Consider the following 17,793-nt stretch of genomic DNA (forward strand, 5'->3'; position numbering starts at 1 on the left):
GGGGTCAGCTGAATGTGGAATGTTAAAACTGATGTCATCCTGATAATCATTGCTATCTGGAATCAATAACGCATAACTTAAAGCAAGCAGTGTCTAGAGTCCCAGGATGTAATAAAAACAGTGAGATAAAAGATATAATGCTACTTGGAACTGCCCATATCTTGTGTATTGTAAAATCACTTGAGTGATACTCATGAGGAAGATGGAAGTAACTTGGAGTTGTCTTGACTATATCTAACAATGCAATTTTTATTATGAGAAAGATGACAATAATAATAATAATAATACTCCTAGTAATAGCCACCCAGCGAAAGACATATTTCTATAGTGCTTTTTATTTCATATTGTTTTGCAAATTAAATTATTTGAAATTGCTCTTAAACATTGTGATGTCCTAATCACACCAGTAATTTTATAGGTAAGGTGTGACATCAATGTAAAATAGTCTGTCAGTTTCCCTACATGATACTGGCACACACTGAGCAAGAGATGAATTTGTAAAGCATGATCAATAGCAACCAAAACTTCTCAAACTGATACTGTACACATTCTGGAGGAAACAAATAATTAATATCCTGAAAAAAGCATTTTATTTAGAAAATTAAAATACAAAATTGTTGCATTTTACTTCAACAGAACTTTCTGTCAAATACAGTCCACATCCTTAATGTTTTGGTTGGTGCCATGGATTTTGTATGTGCACACGCACACGCACACGCACACACACAAATTAGTAAGTACATCAGTGATCACATGTCATTACAAGCTGACTGTTTAATCACACCTTTTTTAATATGACTCCTGTAGCAAGTGCAAAACAAAAATAATTATGGCCATAATTTTGATAAAAATACTTTGTAAAATAATGAAGAAAATATTTCACATTAAAAAACTTCCCTGTTTAAACCATTTAACACTGCAAATTTGTTCATTCTGTGAGTATAAAACCAACAGACATAAACTTTAAAATGTAAGAACAGTGTGTAATTTTCTGGCTGATTTCAATGGCTTGTCCCTTCTTCTTCCTGATTTTTCTTAAAAAAATGTTTAATTTCAGTTATGTAGGACAACTTTTTTTTAAGCTGGTTTATCAAGCGATTTGAGAGTGAAGCATTACCAAACTACTTCCATAAATATAAATCAGGAAATCATCCTCCTATTACAAATTATAGCTTCAAAACAATGCCACTACAGTGACATTTCATTGTGACCATTGTATATAACTGAGCATCTGGTTGATATACCATAAATTCATTCACTGCAAAAATAACCTTTAATCATGGGTCTTCTGGAACTGATTTGCATTTCTATTCACAATACAGATTGTTATACATTTTTTCCCTGCCATACGTCCTTCAACAATATTCAGATTTGTTTTAATAAAACATGTAACAACTGTATACTTTCTGCATTTGAATTCCTTCAATGTCTGTAACAATATACTTTCTTCCACATCTGACTGGCCTTGCAATTTTTTTTCAGTTCTTTGTACAATAAGCACCAATGTTTAGAACAGGAAATATATGAAGATTCTCATATATAAAAGTGTATCATCTGGCTTGAAAACTGGCATGTGCATTGGAATTATTCAATTCCAATAATAAAAAAAAGGAGCTGACTAGAGTGCCTTATTGTTCTCTGAATGACATGTTACTGTTCAAGGTCCTGGTAATGAATCTGTATCAGGAGGATCTGTCTTTAAGTGTACACCCATTGGACCCAACAGATTGCTAGCAGGCCCAGAACCTCCCATTTGAGCTTGATATGACTCCAATATATTCTTCAGAGCAGTTAAATCAATGTCCACAGGTTTAAAATCCTCAACATCTTCAAAGTCATCCTTCCACTTTTTCTCTGGTATCTGGAAAAAAAAGGCAAATTAAAGCAAGTATCCAATACACAAGTTTAGGAATGTTTATTTTGGAATGGATTGAGAGTAAGATTATTAACATTACAGACGTGACAGCTAGTACTTGAAAACATCAAATTCATCAACTGAACACAAAATGTTTTCTTTTTCACACTTATAGTAAGACACTGGGAAAAAAACTAGAGAAGGGGAAGTGGAATCTGAGGAGAGACTGTAGGCATTTTAAATGCTGGATATGGCAATGGTAAATGTGACATTATCAGCAAACTGTTTTTTTTTTATATCCATCATAGTGCATAAACTACTAGTTACCTATAAATAAAAAAAAAAACAAGAAGTGTGACTAATTACATTACTGTGCAAAGTCTGCGTAAAGTTTAGTTTGTATCAACAGCCATTTGTAACATCTCAGATAATAAGGTGGTGTATTGCATTAATGTTAAGAGATGCGTGTAGTTTTCTCACAAATGACTTATTAGCATTAACTGAAGAAAATGTTATTTGCATAGTAGGAAGCAAATGTGGCCACTTGCTTATTTCAGATTGGAATGTGGAAGTAAAGAGAAAAATACAACTTCATAGTTAAGTAACCAATGTTTAAACTGGGCTATTCAACAAGCTGAAGACTGTATTTTGCTATGGAGAAAAGTACTAAAATCTAATGATAATTTCACCAGTGATACATGTGATATTTTAGCTGAATCTTATAAACTCCCAATGAGAACAATTTACACTAGCTGTCCTGTAACAGCAGTTGCTTCCTTGGGCTATTATATCAAGTGCTATGACAACAAATGGAGTTTATGGAGGAAAAAAAAAAAAAAAAAAGTCTCTAGTATGTTTGAAGTCTGCATGCACCCCCTCCTCTCTCCTCCCCCTCTCCCTTCATTTACATAATTTCTTGGCCCCGCCCCCTCTTGCACCATACAGTATGTCACACACCACTTTTCTCTAACTGCATATTAACCTCTCCCATTCCACTGCCTGACATACATTTCTCCTCCACTCCTCCTCCCAGGATGATGTAGCTGTTGCAACAACCAAAATCTTTCATCTATGAATATGTCAGTAAAAAAGACATCATTTACAGGATCCAAAGTCAACAAGTAACTATAAGTGCACAAAACAAATGCACCCGAACCACATTGTCATCTGGTCGAAATAAACCTGGGATGTCATCAATAACACAAAGTGACACTGTTAATTATTAAACTACACGTATGAACTCTAATATCTTTAACTGGAAGCTTTAAAAAAAAAAAAAAAAACCACACACAATGCAGTAGCAAAGGATAATTTCATCACCTTGATTGACACATTTGAATAAATAAATGCAGTATTTTTTGTTTCATTATACTAAATGAAAAAAAATTCAGCACCATACATGCATTACCAGAAATAATTTCAGTTTAGCCTGCATAGGACCTATAGCAACACAAAGAAATGATATTTTATTTTTCTATATTATGTTCAAAATCACTATCTGGTGAATCTGCAATGACAACTTCTATACCCAGAGGCATCACATCGAACAGACTTTGAATGTACTTGGATGAATGATATCTCAGATGCTTCCAATCCAGGTCAAATGTCATGAACAAGTGCTGACCAATTAAATTCCTGATATGTTCAATGGGTGACATTGTAGTAGAATGAGAAAATAAGGGTCACACAACTTGACAGGTGAGGGAATATGCTGTATTGAGGATATGACATACTGAACATCCCTTACAATATGTGGATGAATACTATTCTGTTCGTAAATGGCTTCTGGAGTGCAATGAATGAAGAACACCGTTTTGGGATAAACAAGTAGCCTAATTTACGAAGTACAAAATTTAGAGTGACTGAGACTACTGATGATACACCACTGCATCCCAGACCATGCCACAAGGTGATACCAGCTAACTTCAAAGGCAAACAATGCTGACATATAGTTAAACATAACCATCCATCGAATTTCGTAGTATCAATTCTGCAATATATATGACTTAAGTATTTCAGTGGTTACACTAACCGAATTGGTGAGAAAAACTTCAAGTTATCTGTCGCTTATTAAATAACCTATTTCAGCAATCACCTGGTGTCATTTAGAGAAAGTATATAAAATCTAAATCTGGTTGGATAAGTGAAGATTTAAAGACTGGTCCTCCTCCCAAAATGTAAGTCCAATGCCTCAACCATTACACCATTGTGCACATAAAGGCTTGAAAAGGCCAATTGGAGAGTACTACTCAACCCATCACTGAAAAACTATATGCTGCTTTGAATGTTATAAAGTTTTTCTTTCATTACGCTCAAATTTTTCACAAACAACTCACATTAATACTGTGCATATTACAACAAAATAATTATTTATACACATCTATTACAATACAGAAAAAACTGCTGTAATATATTATAGCTGTGCTGGACCCATTATGGACAAACCATATCCCATCCAGCTCATCCATAACAGATCTCCTGTGCCATCCACTCCTCTGACAGCAATAAACCTGTTAAACAGCCACCAACCAGTAGTCCTCTTATCACTCACTTATCACTCACAGGCATTTCCTACACAATAAAATGCAGGGCCACGTATGAGAGCTCCCATGTTATATGTCTGATACGCTGCAGTTAATGTGCAGCATTCTTCTTGGGCACAACACGTAATGGGTAACCAATTGTCTACAAGCAGAGTGTCCACCACCAAACTGTGGCAGACTGCAAACTTTACTATCTGGCTGCCAAAGAGGACTTCAAAAGCTGCTTCTTCACTACACATGCCATTTGAATGATCTCATCCAGCATAAACTTCCACTAATCTGTTTTTCCACTGCCTCAGATTACTTTTTTCTTTTGTCATTGATACGAGGGCAGTTCAATAAGTAATGCAACACATTTTTTTTCTCAGCCAATTTTGGTTGAAGAAACCGGAAATTTCTTGTGGAGTATTTTCAAACAGTCCTGCTTCATCTCGTATAGTTTCATTGACTTCCGACAGGTGGCAGCGCTGTACGGAGTTGTTAAAATGGTGTCTGCAACGGATGTGCGTTGCAAACAACGGGCAGTGATCGAGTTTCTTTTGGCGGAAAACCAGGGCATCTCAGATATTCATAGGCGCTTGCAGGATGTCTACGGTGATCTGGCAGTGGACAAAAGCACGGTGAGTCATTGGGCAAAGCGTGTGTGATCATCGCCGCAAGGTCAAGCAAGACTGACTGATCTCCCGCGTGCGGGCCGGCCGGGCACAGCTGTGACTCCTGCAATGGCGGAGCGTGCGAACACACTCGTTCGAGATGATCGACGGATCACCATCAAACAACTCAGTGCTCTACTTGACATCTCTGTTGGTAGTGCTGTCACAATTGTTCACCAGTTGGGATATTCAAAGGTTTCTTCCCACTGGGTCCCTCGTTGTCCAACCGAACACCATAAAGAGCAAAGGAGAACCATATGTGCGGAATTGCTTGCTCGTCATGTGGCTGAGGGTGACAATTTCTTGTCAAAGATTGTTACAGGCGATGAAACATGGGTTCATCACTTCGAACCTGAAACAAAACGGCAATCAATGGAGTGGCGCCACACCCACTCCCCTACCAAGAAAAAGTTTAAAGCCATACCCTCAGCCGGTAAAGTCATGGTTACAGTCTTCTGGGACACTGAAGGGGTTATTCTGTTCGATGTCCTTCCCCATGGTCAAACGATCAACTCTGTAGTGTATTGTGCTACTCTTCAGAAATTGAAGAAGCGACTTCAGCGTGTTCGTAGGCACAAAAATCTGAACGGACTTCTCCTTCTTCATGACAACGCAAGACCTCACACAAGTCTCCGCACCCGAGAGGAGCTCACAAAACTTCAGTGGACTGTTCTTCCTCATGCACCCTACAGCCCCGATCTCGCACCGTCGGATTTCCATATGTTTGACCCAATGAAGGACGCAATCCATGGGAGGCACTACGCAGATGATGAAGAAGTTATTGATGCAGTACGACGTTGGCTCCAACATCGACCAGTGGAATGGTACCGTGCAGGCATACAGGCCCTCATTTCAAGGTGGCGTAAGGCCGTAGCATTGAATGGAGATTACGTTGAAAAATAGTGTTGTGTAGCTAAAAGATTGGGGAATAACCTGGTGTATTTCAATGCTGAATTAAACAACCCCTGTTTCAGAAAAAAAATGTGTTGCATTACTTATTGAACTGCCCTCGTATGTCTCAGTGATGTCTTTCCCACTTCCGCCTCGCCCTATTCCACTACCCCCTTCTTGCCTCGTGTGTCCTTCCCTACACCTTCCCCATATCCATCAGCCCAGGCAGCTGCTCTCTAATAATCAGTGTTACTGCAGCTGCAATAGTGAGCATTTGGGCGTCTGTATTGTTGTGACTGTTAATGTGGGTACTTACTGTCACAAGAAAAGCCAGAGCTCGAAAGCTAGTTAATATTGTGTGCCGTTACATGTGTCTATGTGACATACAAAAGTCTGCTCAAGGTGAGTGGTTGCCTTTACATTATGTAAAAATACACTGATGGAAAAAGATCTCAACACCAAGAAGGAATTGTGAGACATAAACGAAAACTGGTACGTGTGTTTCTACACCTGAAAGATAATGTCTATTCAAATTTCATGCCACTCATGTAAGAGTCAGGGTGCAAATGATTGCTTTAAATACTCGCTGTAACAGTTGAGAGTGTTAGTTACCTTTGAGATTAGATGTGGTGACTTGATAATAGTGAAGAATGCCTTAAGGCTACGAACATGCCATTATCAACACCTCCCAGAGTTTGAACATGGTCGTGTAATAGGGCTACAAGAAGTTGTATGCTCTTTCTGCAATATTGCAGAAAGACTTAGCAGGAATGCACTGTATGTGACTGCTGGCAACGGTGGTAATGAGAACAGAGGGTCACTAGAAGACAGGGTTCCGGATTGTCATGTGGCACTACTGAGAGGGAAGACCACTGTGTTCGGCGTATGGCTCTGGTGCATCGTAATGCATCTGTAGCAGCAATCTGAGCTGCAGTTGGCACCACAGTGACACAACAAACTGTTACAAATCGGTTACTTTAAGAACCGCTCTGAGCCAGATGCCCTGTAACGTGCATCCCATTGACCCCAAAAACACCAGCCTTTGTGACTTCAGTGGGGGCTCACGGGAGGGAAGGCTGGAGGTCAGCTGTGTTTTCTGATGAAAACTAGTTCTGCCTCATAACCAGAGGCGGCTGTGTGCTGGATAGCAGGTGGCCAGCTGAGGTCCTGTAACCAACCTGTCTGCACGTTAGACACACTGTACCTCCACCTGCAGTTATGGCCTGGGGTGGGATTTAGTATGACAGCAGCAGTGCTCTGTGCTTATCCCACACACCCTGACTGCAAATTTGTACATCAGTCTGATGATTTGACCCATTGTGCTGCCGCTTATGAATAACATTCCAGGGGGTGTTTCCAGAATAACTTATGCTAGGTAAAGTTTACCACATATCGCTGTCGTAACCCATGTTCTACAGAATGTCGACATGTTACTTTAGCCTGCTCGACCACCAGATCTGTCTCCAATGAACACATATGAGATATCACTGGACGACAACTCCAGTGACACCCACAAGCACCATTAACAGTTCCTGTATTGCCCAACCCAGTACAACAGGCATGGGACTCCATCCCACAAACTTATGTCCGGCACCTGTACAACACAATGCATGCACTTTTGCAAGCTTTCATTCAACATTCTGGCAGTTGCACTGGTTATTAATGCACCAACTTTTCACATTTGTAATGACTTATCTCGTGCTTACATTAATCTGCGATTTTGTAATGCTAATCACTTATATATGCTACACAGACAAATGTATTCCTGAAATTTCATTACTCTATATTAATTATTTCCTGGTGTTACAATTTTTTTCTTAGTGTTTCTGGAATGTGTTAAAACATCTTAAGAAATCAAAACACCCTCACTAGATCTGATGATGGACATCTTAGAAAGCTTATTGCTTACTGTGAAGGATGGCATAGATCCAGTGTGTGTGTGTGTGTGTGTGTGTGTGTGTGTGTGCGCGCGTGTGTGTGTTCTAGGCACATGTACTTACACAACTAACTCAGGAAAGTAGAAAAGATATCGTTTCTAATAGAAACAATTTACCTCAGACTTCTCGAAGCTCTGACCCATAGTGGTAGAAGCTAGTTCCTGATCCATTTGGTCCATGTACTGCTTCAACTCTGATTTGGGCTGTTCTCCACCTTTACCTTAAAGTGTTAATAAAATAATTAATAATTCTTACAGTGTTTTTATAAATACTATAATACCTAATTGTACACCACAGTATAATGAAGAACATACAGACCAATGGATATGATTAAATTACTCATACCTTTCTTTAGTTGATCAATGTCCATATCAAGTTCATCTTCATAAGAACTCATTCCTGATCCATCTGATTCAAGATCCCAGCTATCTTCTGGTATGGCAAAGTCTTGAACAAAATGGAACATAGTGCATGGAAATTTACTACCATGGTCTTTAATTTAGTGGCAATAGATATTATTGTTTATTAAGTACATATCAACATACCAAGAATATTTTGAACTGCACATGAAAATGATTCTGGATCAAATGCAATCTTATTCTCTGTAACTGAGGCCGACATTTCATCTTCGTTACCCTGGAGATCAGCCTCAGAATTCTTATTCTTGAATGGTTTAATGCCTCTCTTTGGACGTTTTGGTGGCAGGTCATCACTATAATTTAGACATGTAGCAAAACTATTTAAATAAGTCAAATACTTGAAAAGTTTAGTACTTTCCAATTTTAACTTTCATTAGAATGAATAAAAACTACAACAATAATCATAATCTGTGATGTGTGTATTGGCTTGTGATGTGCCCTTGATGCCACATTTTATAACCCACAGTCATATTACATAGCTTATTGGAACTGGGGAGATCATAAATAGTTGTGTACATCCAAATTCCTCTTAGTAATAATAACATATAGGAATCATGTATCTTGGTGAGCTGCAAATGACTTTTGAAAGCTTTTCTGCCTTGTTCACAAAAGGTTTATAAGCAGCATAGCACTCCTGCTCCAATTCCAAATTTTCAGAAATGATATATAATTAGTACAAAGACTATGCGAATGATACATCTGAGTTAATGCTTTTATCGAAAACTTACTGAAAGACAGGTAGCAAATATTGTGTCAGGTGATTTAATTACATACTGATTTACAAGTTTTTGAGGTTGCAGCCAAGTTGTCATATTCTCTTTATACAATGACATTCTGAAAAGCAATACTTGGCATTTATTGCTAGCCTTTTAAGATAAGCCAATTAGTATTTTGTCATTAAAAAAAATAAATTTATAGTATCATCAAAATACCTAGGAAATTCAGCCCCTTCGACAACTGACATGTGATCAAGAAACCGGCTAAGGTGAGCCGATATACTTGATGGATCTGAGGTCTTATCTGCTGTCATGAAATCCTTTCTGCCGTATCTCTGTTCCAACATGCGATCAATGTCTGCTGGACTCACTTCTAACCAAGAATCATCTGCAAGCAAAGTTAAATTTTACAATTCGAAAATGTTTGTTCTATGAACTACTTGAATTTTTACCAGAAGGAGAAAAAAACTTTCTTTCTGAAAGCGAAGTAAAAATCAAAAGTACACAAAATGGGAAATATAATTTAAGAACTGGGATTAAATCAGTACCAGTCCAATAAAGGTATTAAATTTGAAATGAAGCATCCCCTACAACCGACATAGGTGACAGCATAGTGGGAAGCACAAATACTTTTAAATCTGATAAGAGGAAAGTTCCTATCAGTATCTACAAAGGGAATTAGTGTGCTTTCCATTCTTTCTGCTATTTTCTGAATTGTTCCTCCTCCTGGATATAAAAAGTTAACAATCTTACAAAGAAGGAATAAAACTCTATATATCAGTTGGCTGCAGACACAGTGGCATGAAAAAAACTAGCAGATTCACTAGCTTCAAGCTCCACAAAACTCTGCTGAGCAAAAGGTAGGGAAGAATCAGACAAAAGTAGTATTTCAATAACACGGGTGGAAAGTTACTGAAGTACACTCATCAGGATATTTTCAAGAGGACAGGAAAGAGGAAAATCAGTGGCATTGATCTTCTCTGAATGTGAGACCTTGGGTGAATTTCCATCCATATCCTTGAAATGGCTCATTTGCGTGACCCTTCCCTATCTTTTACTGAATCCCAATTCAGTTTTACAGAGATTACTTATTGGCGTTGGCCCAATACTTAGCTTGTATATATCCTGAATCTGTTACCCAGCAGAGTGTCCAAAATAACTGGAACAAACTGCAGGTGATTCTTGTATTTGAGAGAGTAAAACAATGGAACCACGATTGTATCCTTAATATCACTTTGCTGCAGAATTCTTAAGCATATTCTAAGCTAGAATATAATAAATGTCCTTGAAGGAGGATATCTTATATCCACAAATCAACACTGATTTAGAAAGCATCTCTTATGCGAGACGCAATTTCTCCTTCTCTCACACGACAACCTGTCATATATGGATGGAGGGCAACAGTCAGATTCCCCACTCCCAGATTTCTGAAAAGCACTCAATACAGTGCCACATTATAGCCTGTTAATGAAGGTCCAAACATATGGGATAGGGTCTCAGACATGGGAGTGATTCCAAGACTTTTTAAGTACTAAAACTTAGTATGTTGTCCTGGACGCCAAGTGCTCGTTGGAGCCACCTTCAAGAGTACTTCAGAAAAGTGTGATAAGATGGCTTTTCTTCTCTTTATTCATGAACAACATGATGCATACATTGAGAAGCAATATGGGCTTGTTTGTCGAAGATGCTGTAGTGAATGGAAAAGTGTCATCTTTGAGTGACTGTATGGCTTGGATATAATTTCCATTTGTGTGATGAATGGCATCTCACTGTAAATGTGGAGGAAATGTAAGTCAATGTAAATGAATAGGAGAAACAATGCTTTAGTATTTGAATACAATACCAGCAGTGCACTACGTTACACAGTCATGCCTATTAAATATCTAGGCATAAAATTGCAAAGCGGCATAAAATGGAACAAGAACATGTGATCAGTTGTAAGGCAGGCAAATGGCCAATTTTGGTTTACTGGGAGAATTCTAGGAAAGTGTAGCTCATCTGTAAAGCAGACCGTGTATGAACACTTGTGTGACCCATTTTTGAGTACTGCTTCCAAGTATTTGGGATTCCCTTCAGGTCAGATTAAAGGAAGACATTAAAGCAAGTTAGAGTTTTGCTGCTAGATTTGTTCCTGTGACATTTGATGAAGATGTGAGCATTGGGGAAATTCTCTGTAAACTCAAACGGGAATCTCTGGAGGGGAGAAGACATTCTTTTCGCAAAACACTCTTGAGAAAGTTTAGAGAAACGCCATTTGTAGCAGACTGCAGAACAATCGTTCTGCCACCACATACATCTCAGGTAAGGACTGCGAAGACAAGATAAGAGAAATGAGGACTCTCACAAAAGTGTATGGACAGTTGCTTTTACCTTGTATCATTTATAAGAACACGGAAGGGAATGCCTAACAGTGATACAGGGTGCCCTCTGCTATGCACTGAGTGGTGGCTTGCAGAGTATGTATGCAGATGCAGATAATATTTGAAAATTAGATTGAGATACAACACGTGAGGACTGGGATGAAAACATATATGCAACAAGCTCCCCACGAAGGTGAGGAGACGTTCATATTTATTACAATTCTTTCTCATGCACTATAATATGTATGTCAAGCATACTGAGATATTCATAGCAGAACTTCGTTACATAACCATTACAATAACTGGCATGTTTGTAAGAACGATCAGTTTTATAAGTAATGACTACACTGAATTCTATTACTATTCACCCTTCAAAAATATGGTAACCTTACTGAATTTAGTTGAAAAATAAAATCTTTTATTGCTAATGGCATACTGCAGACATGGGTAATTTGGCAGCAGAAGCAGCAACAGGGTGTCCAGAATGGAGGATTCACTCTGCAGCTGAGTAGGTACTGTGTTGGGACTTCCTGGCAGATTAAAACTGAATGCAATATCTGGACCTTTGTCTTTGGGCAAATGCTCTACAGATTGAGCTATCCAGGTAGTTGGTTGATTAGGAAAGGGAAGGGGGGTGGAGATATACAGTAAGGTTGCCACTCCTTCAGTCATGAGATAGGTCATATGGAGTTACTGATGTAAGACAGAAATTTAATCAAATTATGAAAGTATGTAGGAGTGGCAAAATTGTGTACTGAACACAATATTGGTGCCAAAGCTGAGAAACAGAATAGAAAATACCAGGAGCACTCTAAGGGGGTCATGGAGACATCCCAACAGCCAGCCTCGAGGCACATTCCAACTGGTAATCTTACCCAACGGTGGGTGTGCAATGGGTTAATGCTCCCTGTATGAAAAAGAATTTGATAAGTTGAATGATTAGGAAATTGTTGGACGGAGATTGTGTAAGTGAGTAAGAGTTGGTACTGTTGGAACCTAAAACGTAAGACCTCCCTCCCCCCCCCCCCCCCCCCCCTCCTTCCCTTGGATAGGAGATTGTCTACGGGGTTAGCCTAGAAGGTGCCAGTGGTGTCTTACTGCACAATGATGGACAGCAGAACTACCACACTGCGAAGATGTTGACTGCTATTTCTGTTCCAAACAGTCGCAGATACTTTTCTTGGGATTAAGATAAGGTGATTTAGCTGACCAGTCAAGTTGTGATAGGGTTGCCCGAGTGTTCATAATGCACGCAATCTATGAACAAGACTGTTGTCACCTTGGAAGAAGAGAATAAACACATAGTACTCGTGATGAAGAAAGGGCTGCACTTACATAAACAAGAATGTTGAAATGAATATCCTTGTTATATTCATGATAATCTGAATGAATGGACTGGCATGGTATGAGAAACACCCTCAAAACATCACAGAACCACATCCACACTGAAGAAAACACCTCACACATTGCAAATTAATCACCTCATTGGGTCATCAAAGCTTTCAACACTTTGCATCACTTGCAAAGAGGCAAGATGTTGACCTGCCAGACAACTACATACATTCAGTCAGCTACTGTCCAGTTCCTATATTGTTAGACCCATTGAAGATTTACAGTTCTACGTGGCAATGTAAGCAATATCCTTTTTTGCGGTTCCCTACTCCATTTTCTATTGCATGCAAGCATGCAATGGTCAATCAGATGGTGGTTGAGATGGATCTGGATTCACTAACAGCAGCAATTCCTGCTGGGTTTGAAACTGATAACCACTGACAAGGCATGACTCTCACCTTCAGTCTCTGGTGGTTAGCTTTTTTGTGCAACCACAGTTCTTTAGCCTTTTTACAAAGCTGCAATTAGTACACCATTCTTATAGACACAATGGACAGTCTGTGTTGATGCACGAACAAATTGGCCGGGGTGTGATCATGTGCACATACACTGACTGGCATGAAAAATGCAACACCCAGTAAATGATGTGTAATTATTCATTTAATCACAGTGAAGCACTTCAATCAATTTTTTGAGATGGGGTATGTTATTGGCGTTGCTTTGCAAGCAAACAATGAACTGTCAATCTTTTATTGCACTAACCTCAATGGTTGTTCCCCATACAACATGGAAAACCTACCATTGAATGTGAGCGAATAATGTTCTCCCGTTCTTGTAGCGCTTATTGTAGTATCCTGCATTGTTCCCCTTTCACTCATACATGTTTGTAGGATCTTTCTGTGATTGTCATAATCAGTTTTCTGGAGTAAATACACCATTAACCCCTTAACAAGCTGCCAAAGCAGGCATTATGTTGCAGGATTGTTAAGAACTACACCTTCCACGATTTCTGGAAATGTAAGAAGGTGCAGGAAAACTGGAGGTTTTGCAAGAAGACCAGGAGCAGGTCCAAGAGAGATGAATGCTTCTTACAATTTCAAGTTCTATGCAACCATCATACCACTGCTACTGAAGCACGAAATCAACTCCAACAGGTTCGAGGGGTCAATGTTACGGAGAGAACTGTTCGAAGAAGACTGTAAGAAGCCAATCTTCAGACCATAAGACCTGCTACAGGCTCAGAACTCACCAGAGAGCATTGCATAGCTTGACTACGTTTTTCAAGGGAACATCTTTGCTGGACAGTACAACAATGGGATCAAGTATTGTTCACCGATGAGTCGCAATTTGGCCTCTGATCACCTGACGGAAGAGAGTCGGTCTGAAGGAGGCCAGGGGAAAGGTATTCCCTTTGCACAGTCTCATCCAGGATGCCTTTTCAGGGTGGTTCTGTGATGGTGAGGGCATGAATCAATACAGCTACAAGGATGGATTTGGTCTTTGTGGAGCATGGGAGCCTCACTGCACATTGGTACGTGGAGGAAATCCTTCTGGAGCATGTTGTGTCTTTTGGTCCATTTATTGGTGATGATTTTACACTGATGCATGCCCGCATGTTGCGAGAATTGTGCAAGAGTTCTTGGATGAAACAGGGATTCATGCTATGGGTTGGCCTGCTCGAAACCCTGATCTGAATTCTATTGGCCACGTTTGGGACCAGCTGGGGAGAAGAGCCCATCAGCTCTATCCAGAGAGCCTACAGCACTTAAGGAGCTCCCTCTTGGAAGAATGAGAGAAGATTCGTCAACAGGACATAACCGCATTAATCAGGAGCATGCCTGAAAGGTTGAATGCCGTTACTGGTGCAAGAGGTGACAATACATTCTTTTGCAGATGTGAACGGGGTCTCCAAGATCGTCTCCAAGGTCTGTAAAGTAAAGTGTGAAGTATACAACATCAAAACAAACTTGCATTAACTTTATGAGCTTATTAAAAATTTCCTCAGTGTCCTCTGGTTTAATTTGTTAAATCTGTTTATAATTGTCTTTCTTATTAAGTTGTTGGACACATAGATGGGACCACACCACAATATTCCATCATCAGAAAGTGGATTAGCGTCATAAAAATGTCATAAATTTAAAATAAATTTCAGTTTTTGTAAGAAATTGAAGTATTGTGTTTTTTTTTGTGCCTGTCATTGTACAATCATGATACCTCTCTTCTGCCTTTCTGTCATGTCTCAGAGTTGACAGATCATCTTGTGCTGTTTCAATAAACTAACTGGTGCATATACATCACTTCGCTGGCATGACTAACATCAGTTGTGGAGGGTCACATCAACATTTGGTACCAGTTCTACACCATCTACAGAATTCTAATGTTATCAGTGTGTTCTTATAGGGGTGACTAACATTTTTTCCAATGAGCTTATCTATATGCACCAAACAAAATTAAATAAGAAATCACCTCCCTTTGGACAACTTGACTACTGCAGTACTTGACCAAGAAGAGCATGTGGCAGATGGACATCATCAGCTCTCGAACACCTCGACATACAAAATTGTTTCTAATGATCCTTTCATCCAGACTGAGCTGCAGAAAATCGTGAAAACCCTAAGCCCCTCACAAGAACTCAAAAATTGTTTCCATAAAACTCCATACATCTCCTGATCTACATATTCCCACTTTCACCTACTTCCCAAAATACACGAATACAACCAACCTAATTGTCCCACAACATCTCGTTTTAAAGCTCTCACCCAATGCATCTCAGACCTGGCTGATCCGGAACTCCATCCTACCACAGAGAGCCTTCAATCATACATAAAAGATTCTTCTTGGAATGTCTCATCCCTCTCTCATTTGGACCCCTCATCACCTTTGTTGCGACCTTGCTTTACACAAGCATCCAACATACGCACAGTCTCTCAGCCACAGAGCACTATCACTCCCAACAACAACCTGAAAATTTTCCTAAAACCTCATTTATAGTCACCCTAGCTGACTTTATCCATACCCATTCATTTCTTATGGCCAAATCTACAAATAAATCAAGGGAACTGTGGGAATCATGATGACCCTTGTTAAGTTAACTGTTTCATGGGCTACATGGAAAAATAATTTATCTTGACCCAGAAGCTGGACCACATTCCTTAACACTTGACACCACCTCACTGAAGCCCAAATCAAAACCTCAGCCCACATTAAACCAGCCAATAAGCAATGATACCTACAATTGCCACTCCTTTCACACTGAACACTCCCTGTCCTCCACCCTAGGCATCGAAGACAAACATATCTGCTCCACCACCAAATGCATCAACACCTACTCCAACAACCTCTCACAGACTTCCCTCTTCTGTAACTACCCAGCTGATCTTATTCACAAACAAATCTTCCAGGAAGTACCCTCTGTATAATAAAGTTCCCACTTTCAGGAAACTCTAAAGCACACTCTTATTACCTAGTGCAACCCTCGCCTTGAATGCCTCAATACTTTACTCCATCAAGGCTATGACTTTCTTGAGTCATGCCCTAAACTGAGCTCCTCGTGTCCTGATATCCTCCCCACACCATCCACAACTGCCTTCAGTTGCCCTCATAACCTTGGTAACAACCTAGTCAAACCTAATGACATTTCATACCTTTATCTCTGTCCCAAGGGCCCTACCCATGCAACAGTCTCTGCTGTAAAACTTGCCCCCTGTACCCACCCCCCAGGATGTACTCCAGCCCCAACACTAATAAATACTACATAATCAAAGACAGAAACAACTTGCAAAACAATGCATGTTCATCAGTTAACTTGTGTCCACTGCACAGTGTTTTATACAGCTGTAATCATCACTAAACTGAGAACAGGAGTGAGCACAGAAGAACCATCTGCCTTGAGGACACCAAGCACCCAGCTGTTGAACATGTTCTACAGTATGAATCAAGGGGCACTGAGTGCATGCTGCACCACACAGATATATCTGGATTCTCCCACCCAGTACAAGTTTCTCTGAACTCAGGAGATGAGAACTTGCTCTCGGGCTTAATTTGCACTATTTATGTAGCTTAACCTTAATTATCTATATTTATCATCTCTGGAGCGGAGCTGACACAGTGCTTAACAATGTACCATCTGTGACCCCTCTCTCTGACTTCACCTTGCATACCCTTGCCCTCACTACAGATGGGTCTCTCTCATCCTGAGGTCTGAGTGGCCTGCCTTCCTTTCTAACTTCCCTAAGATATACTTCTTTTCTCCCAAACAAAGGAACTATTAGTTTCAAAAGCTATGTAGTGCGTTCCTATTATGTGCTTCTATCAGCAGTACTATTTCACATCCTGTAAGTACGACATGGTAAGCAATTCTGTCTCAAAACTGACTAGTTTTTTCAACTGAGTTTTTCTTCGATGCACAAAATAAAACTTGTTTACTGATTGAGTTTCTTACCATCAGGTGGTGGAACATCTGCATGTCGCAAGGCATCTTCATCAAAATCTAAGTTGGAAAGAATCTGTAACAATTCTTGGGCCACTGAAGGACGGCAGTGTAAACTGTCCCGATGTTCCACATAATACTGCTTAGCTTGTTCTAGCTTTTTCTTGTATCCTTTAGACCCTTCAAGCTCATCCTGAAACAAGAAAAGATGTCCGAGCTGTACACACACTACAAAGCGAAACAGCAAATCTAATACTTTTATCAATTTCTGTTAAAATTCATTTATTAAAATGGATAGTGGTGGAATATTTATTTTACACACCATTTAAGTTTAATTTGCATACATTGGCATCATTAGTAATACTTCTTACAAAATCTGAATAAAGAGATTAGCTGGACAGCTCTTGCACCTGGATTTTCCACAGTGTATGTATGACCTGTATGGCAAGGGGTAAGGAGTAGATGTGGCACAACAATTGACTATGATATTGAGTAGATTATATGGCTGGTGGAATACCATTTTAGGAGTGGGAAGGATAGCATTTCAGATGTTCCTCATTTCTGGGCATGTTGATAAGTCGTTGAAGCCCTGGCAAATGATATAGTTCAGCTGCTCCAGTACAGGATGACATTTTTGTGATTTTTTTTGGGGGGGGGG

The 17,793-nt window shown here is 39.5% G+C and overlaps 1 protein-coding gene across 1 annotated transcript in view; it reads right to left on the reverse strand.

The window, feature by feature from the left end:
- Nucleotides 1-567: 567 nt before the first annotated feature.
- LOC124790120 (protein ecdysoneless) overlaps nucleotides 568-17,793 on the reverse strand; it is an 86,531-nt gene continuing 69,305 nt past the window's right edge. Inside the window, exons 8-13 of the mRNA XM_047257693.1 lie at nucleotides 17,148-17,328; nucleotides 9,231-9,402; nucleotides 8,425-8,591; nucleotides 8,225-8,326; nucleotides 7,996-8,099; nucleotides 568-1,861 (exon numbers count right to left, since the gene is read on the reverse strand). Coding sequence (XP_047113649.1) covers nucleotides 1,658-1,861; nucleotides 7,996-8,099; nucleotides 8,225-8,326; nucleotides 8,425-8,591; nucleotides 9,231-9,402; nucleotides 17,148-17,328 — 930 coding nt within the window. The 3' untranslated portion in view covers nucleotides 568-1,657. The remainder of the gene's footprint in view (nucleotides 1,862-7,995; nucleotides 8,100-8,224; nucleotides 8,327-8,424; nucleotides 8,592-9,230; nucleotides 9,403-17,147; nucleotides 17,329-17,793) is intronic.

Source organism: Schistocerca piceifrons, chromosome 3 (assembly GCF_021461385.2).
Source record: "Schistocerca piceifrons isolate TAMUIC-IGC-003096 chromosome 3, iqSchPice1.1, whole genome shotgun sequence".
NCBI lineage: Eukaryota > Metazoa > Arthropoda > Insecta > Orthoptera > Acrididae > Schistocerca > Schistocerca piceifrons.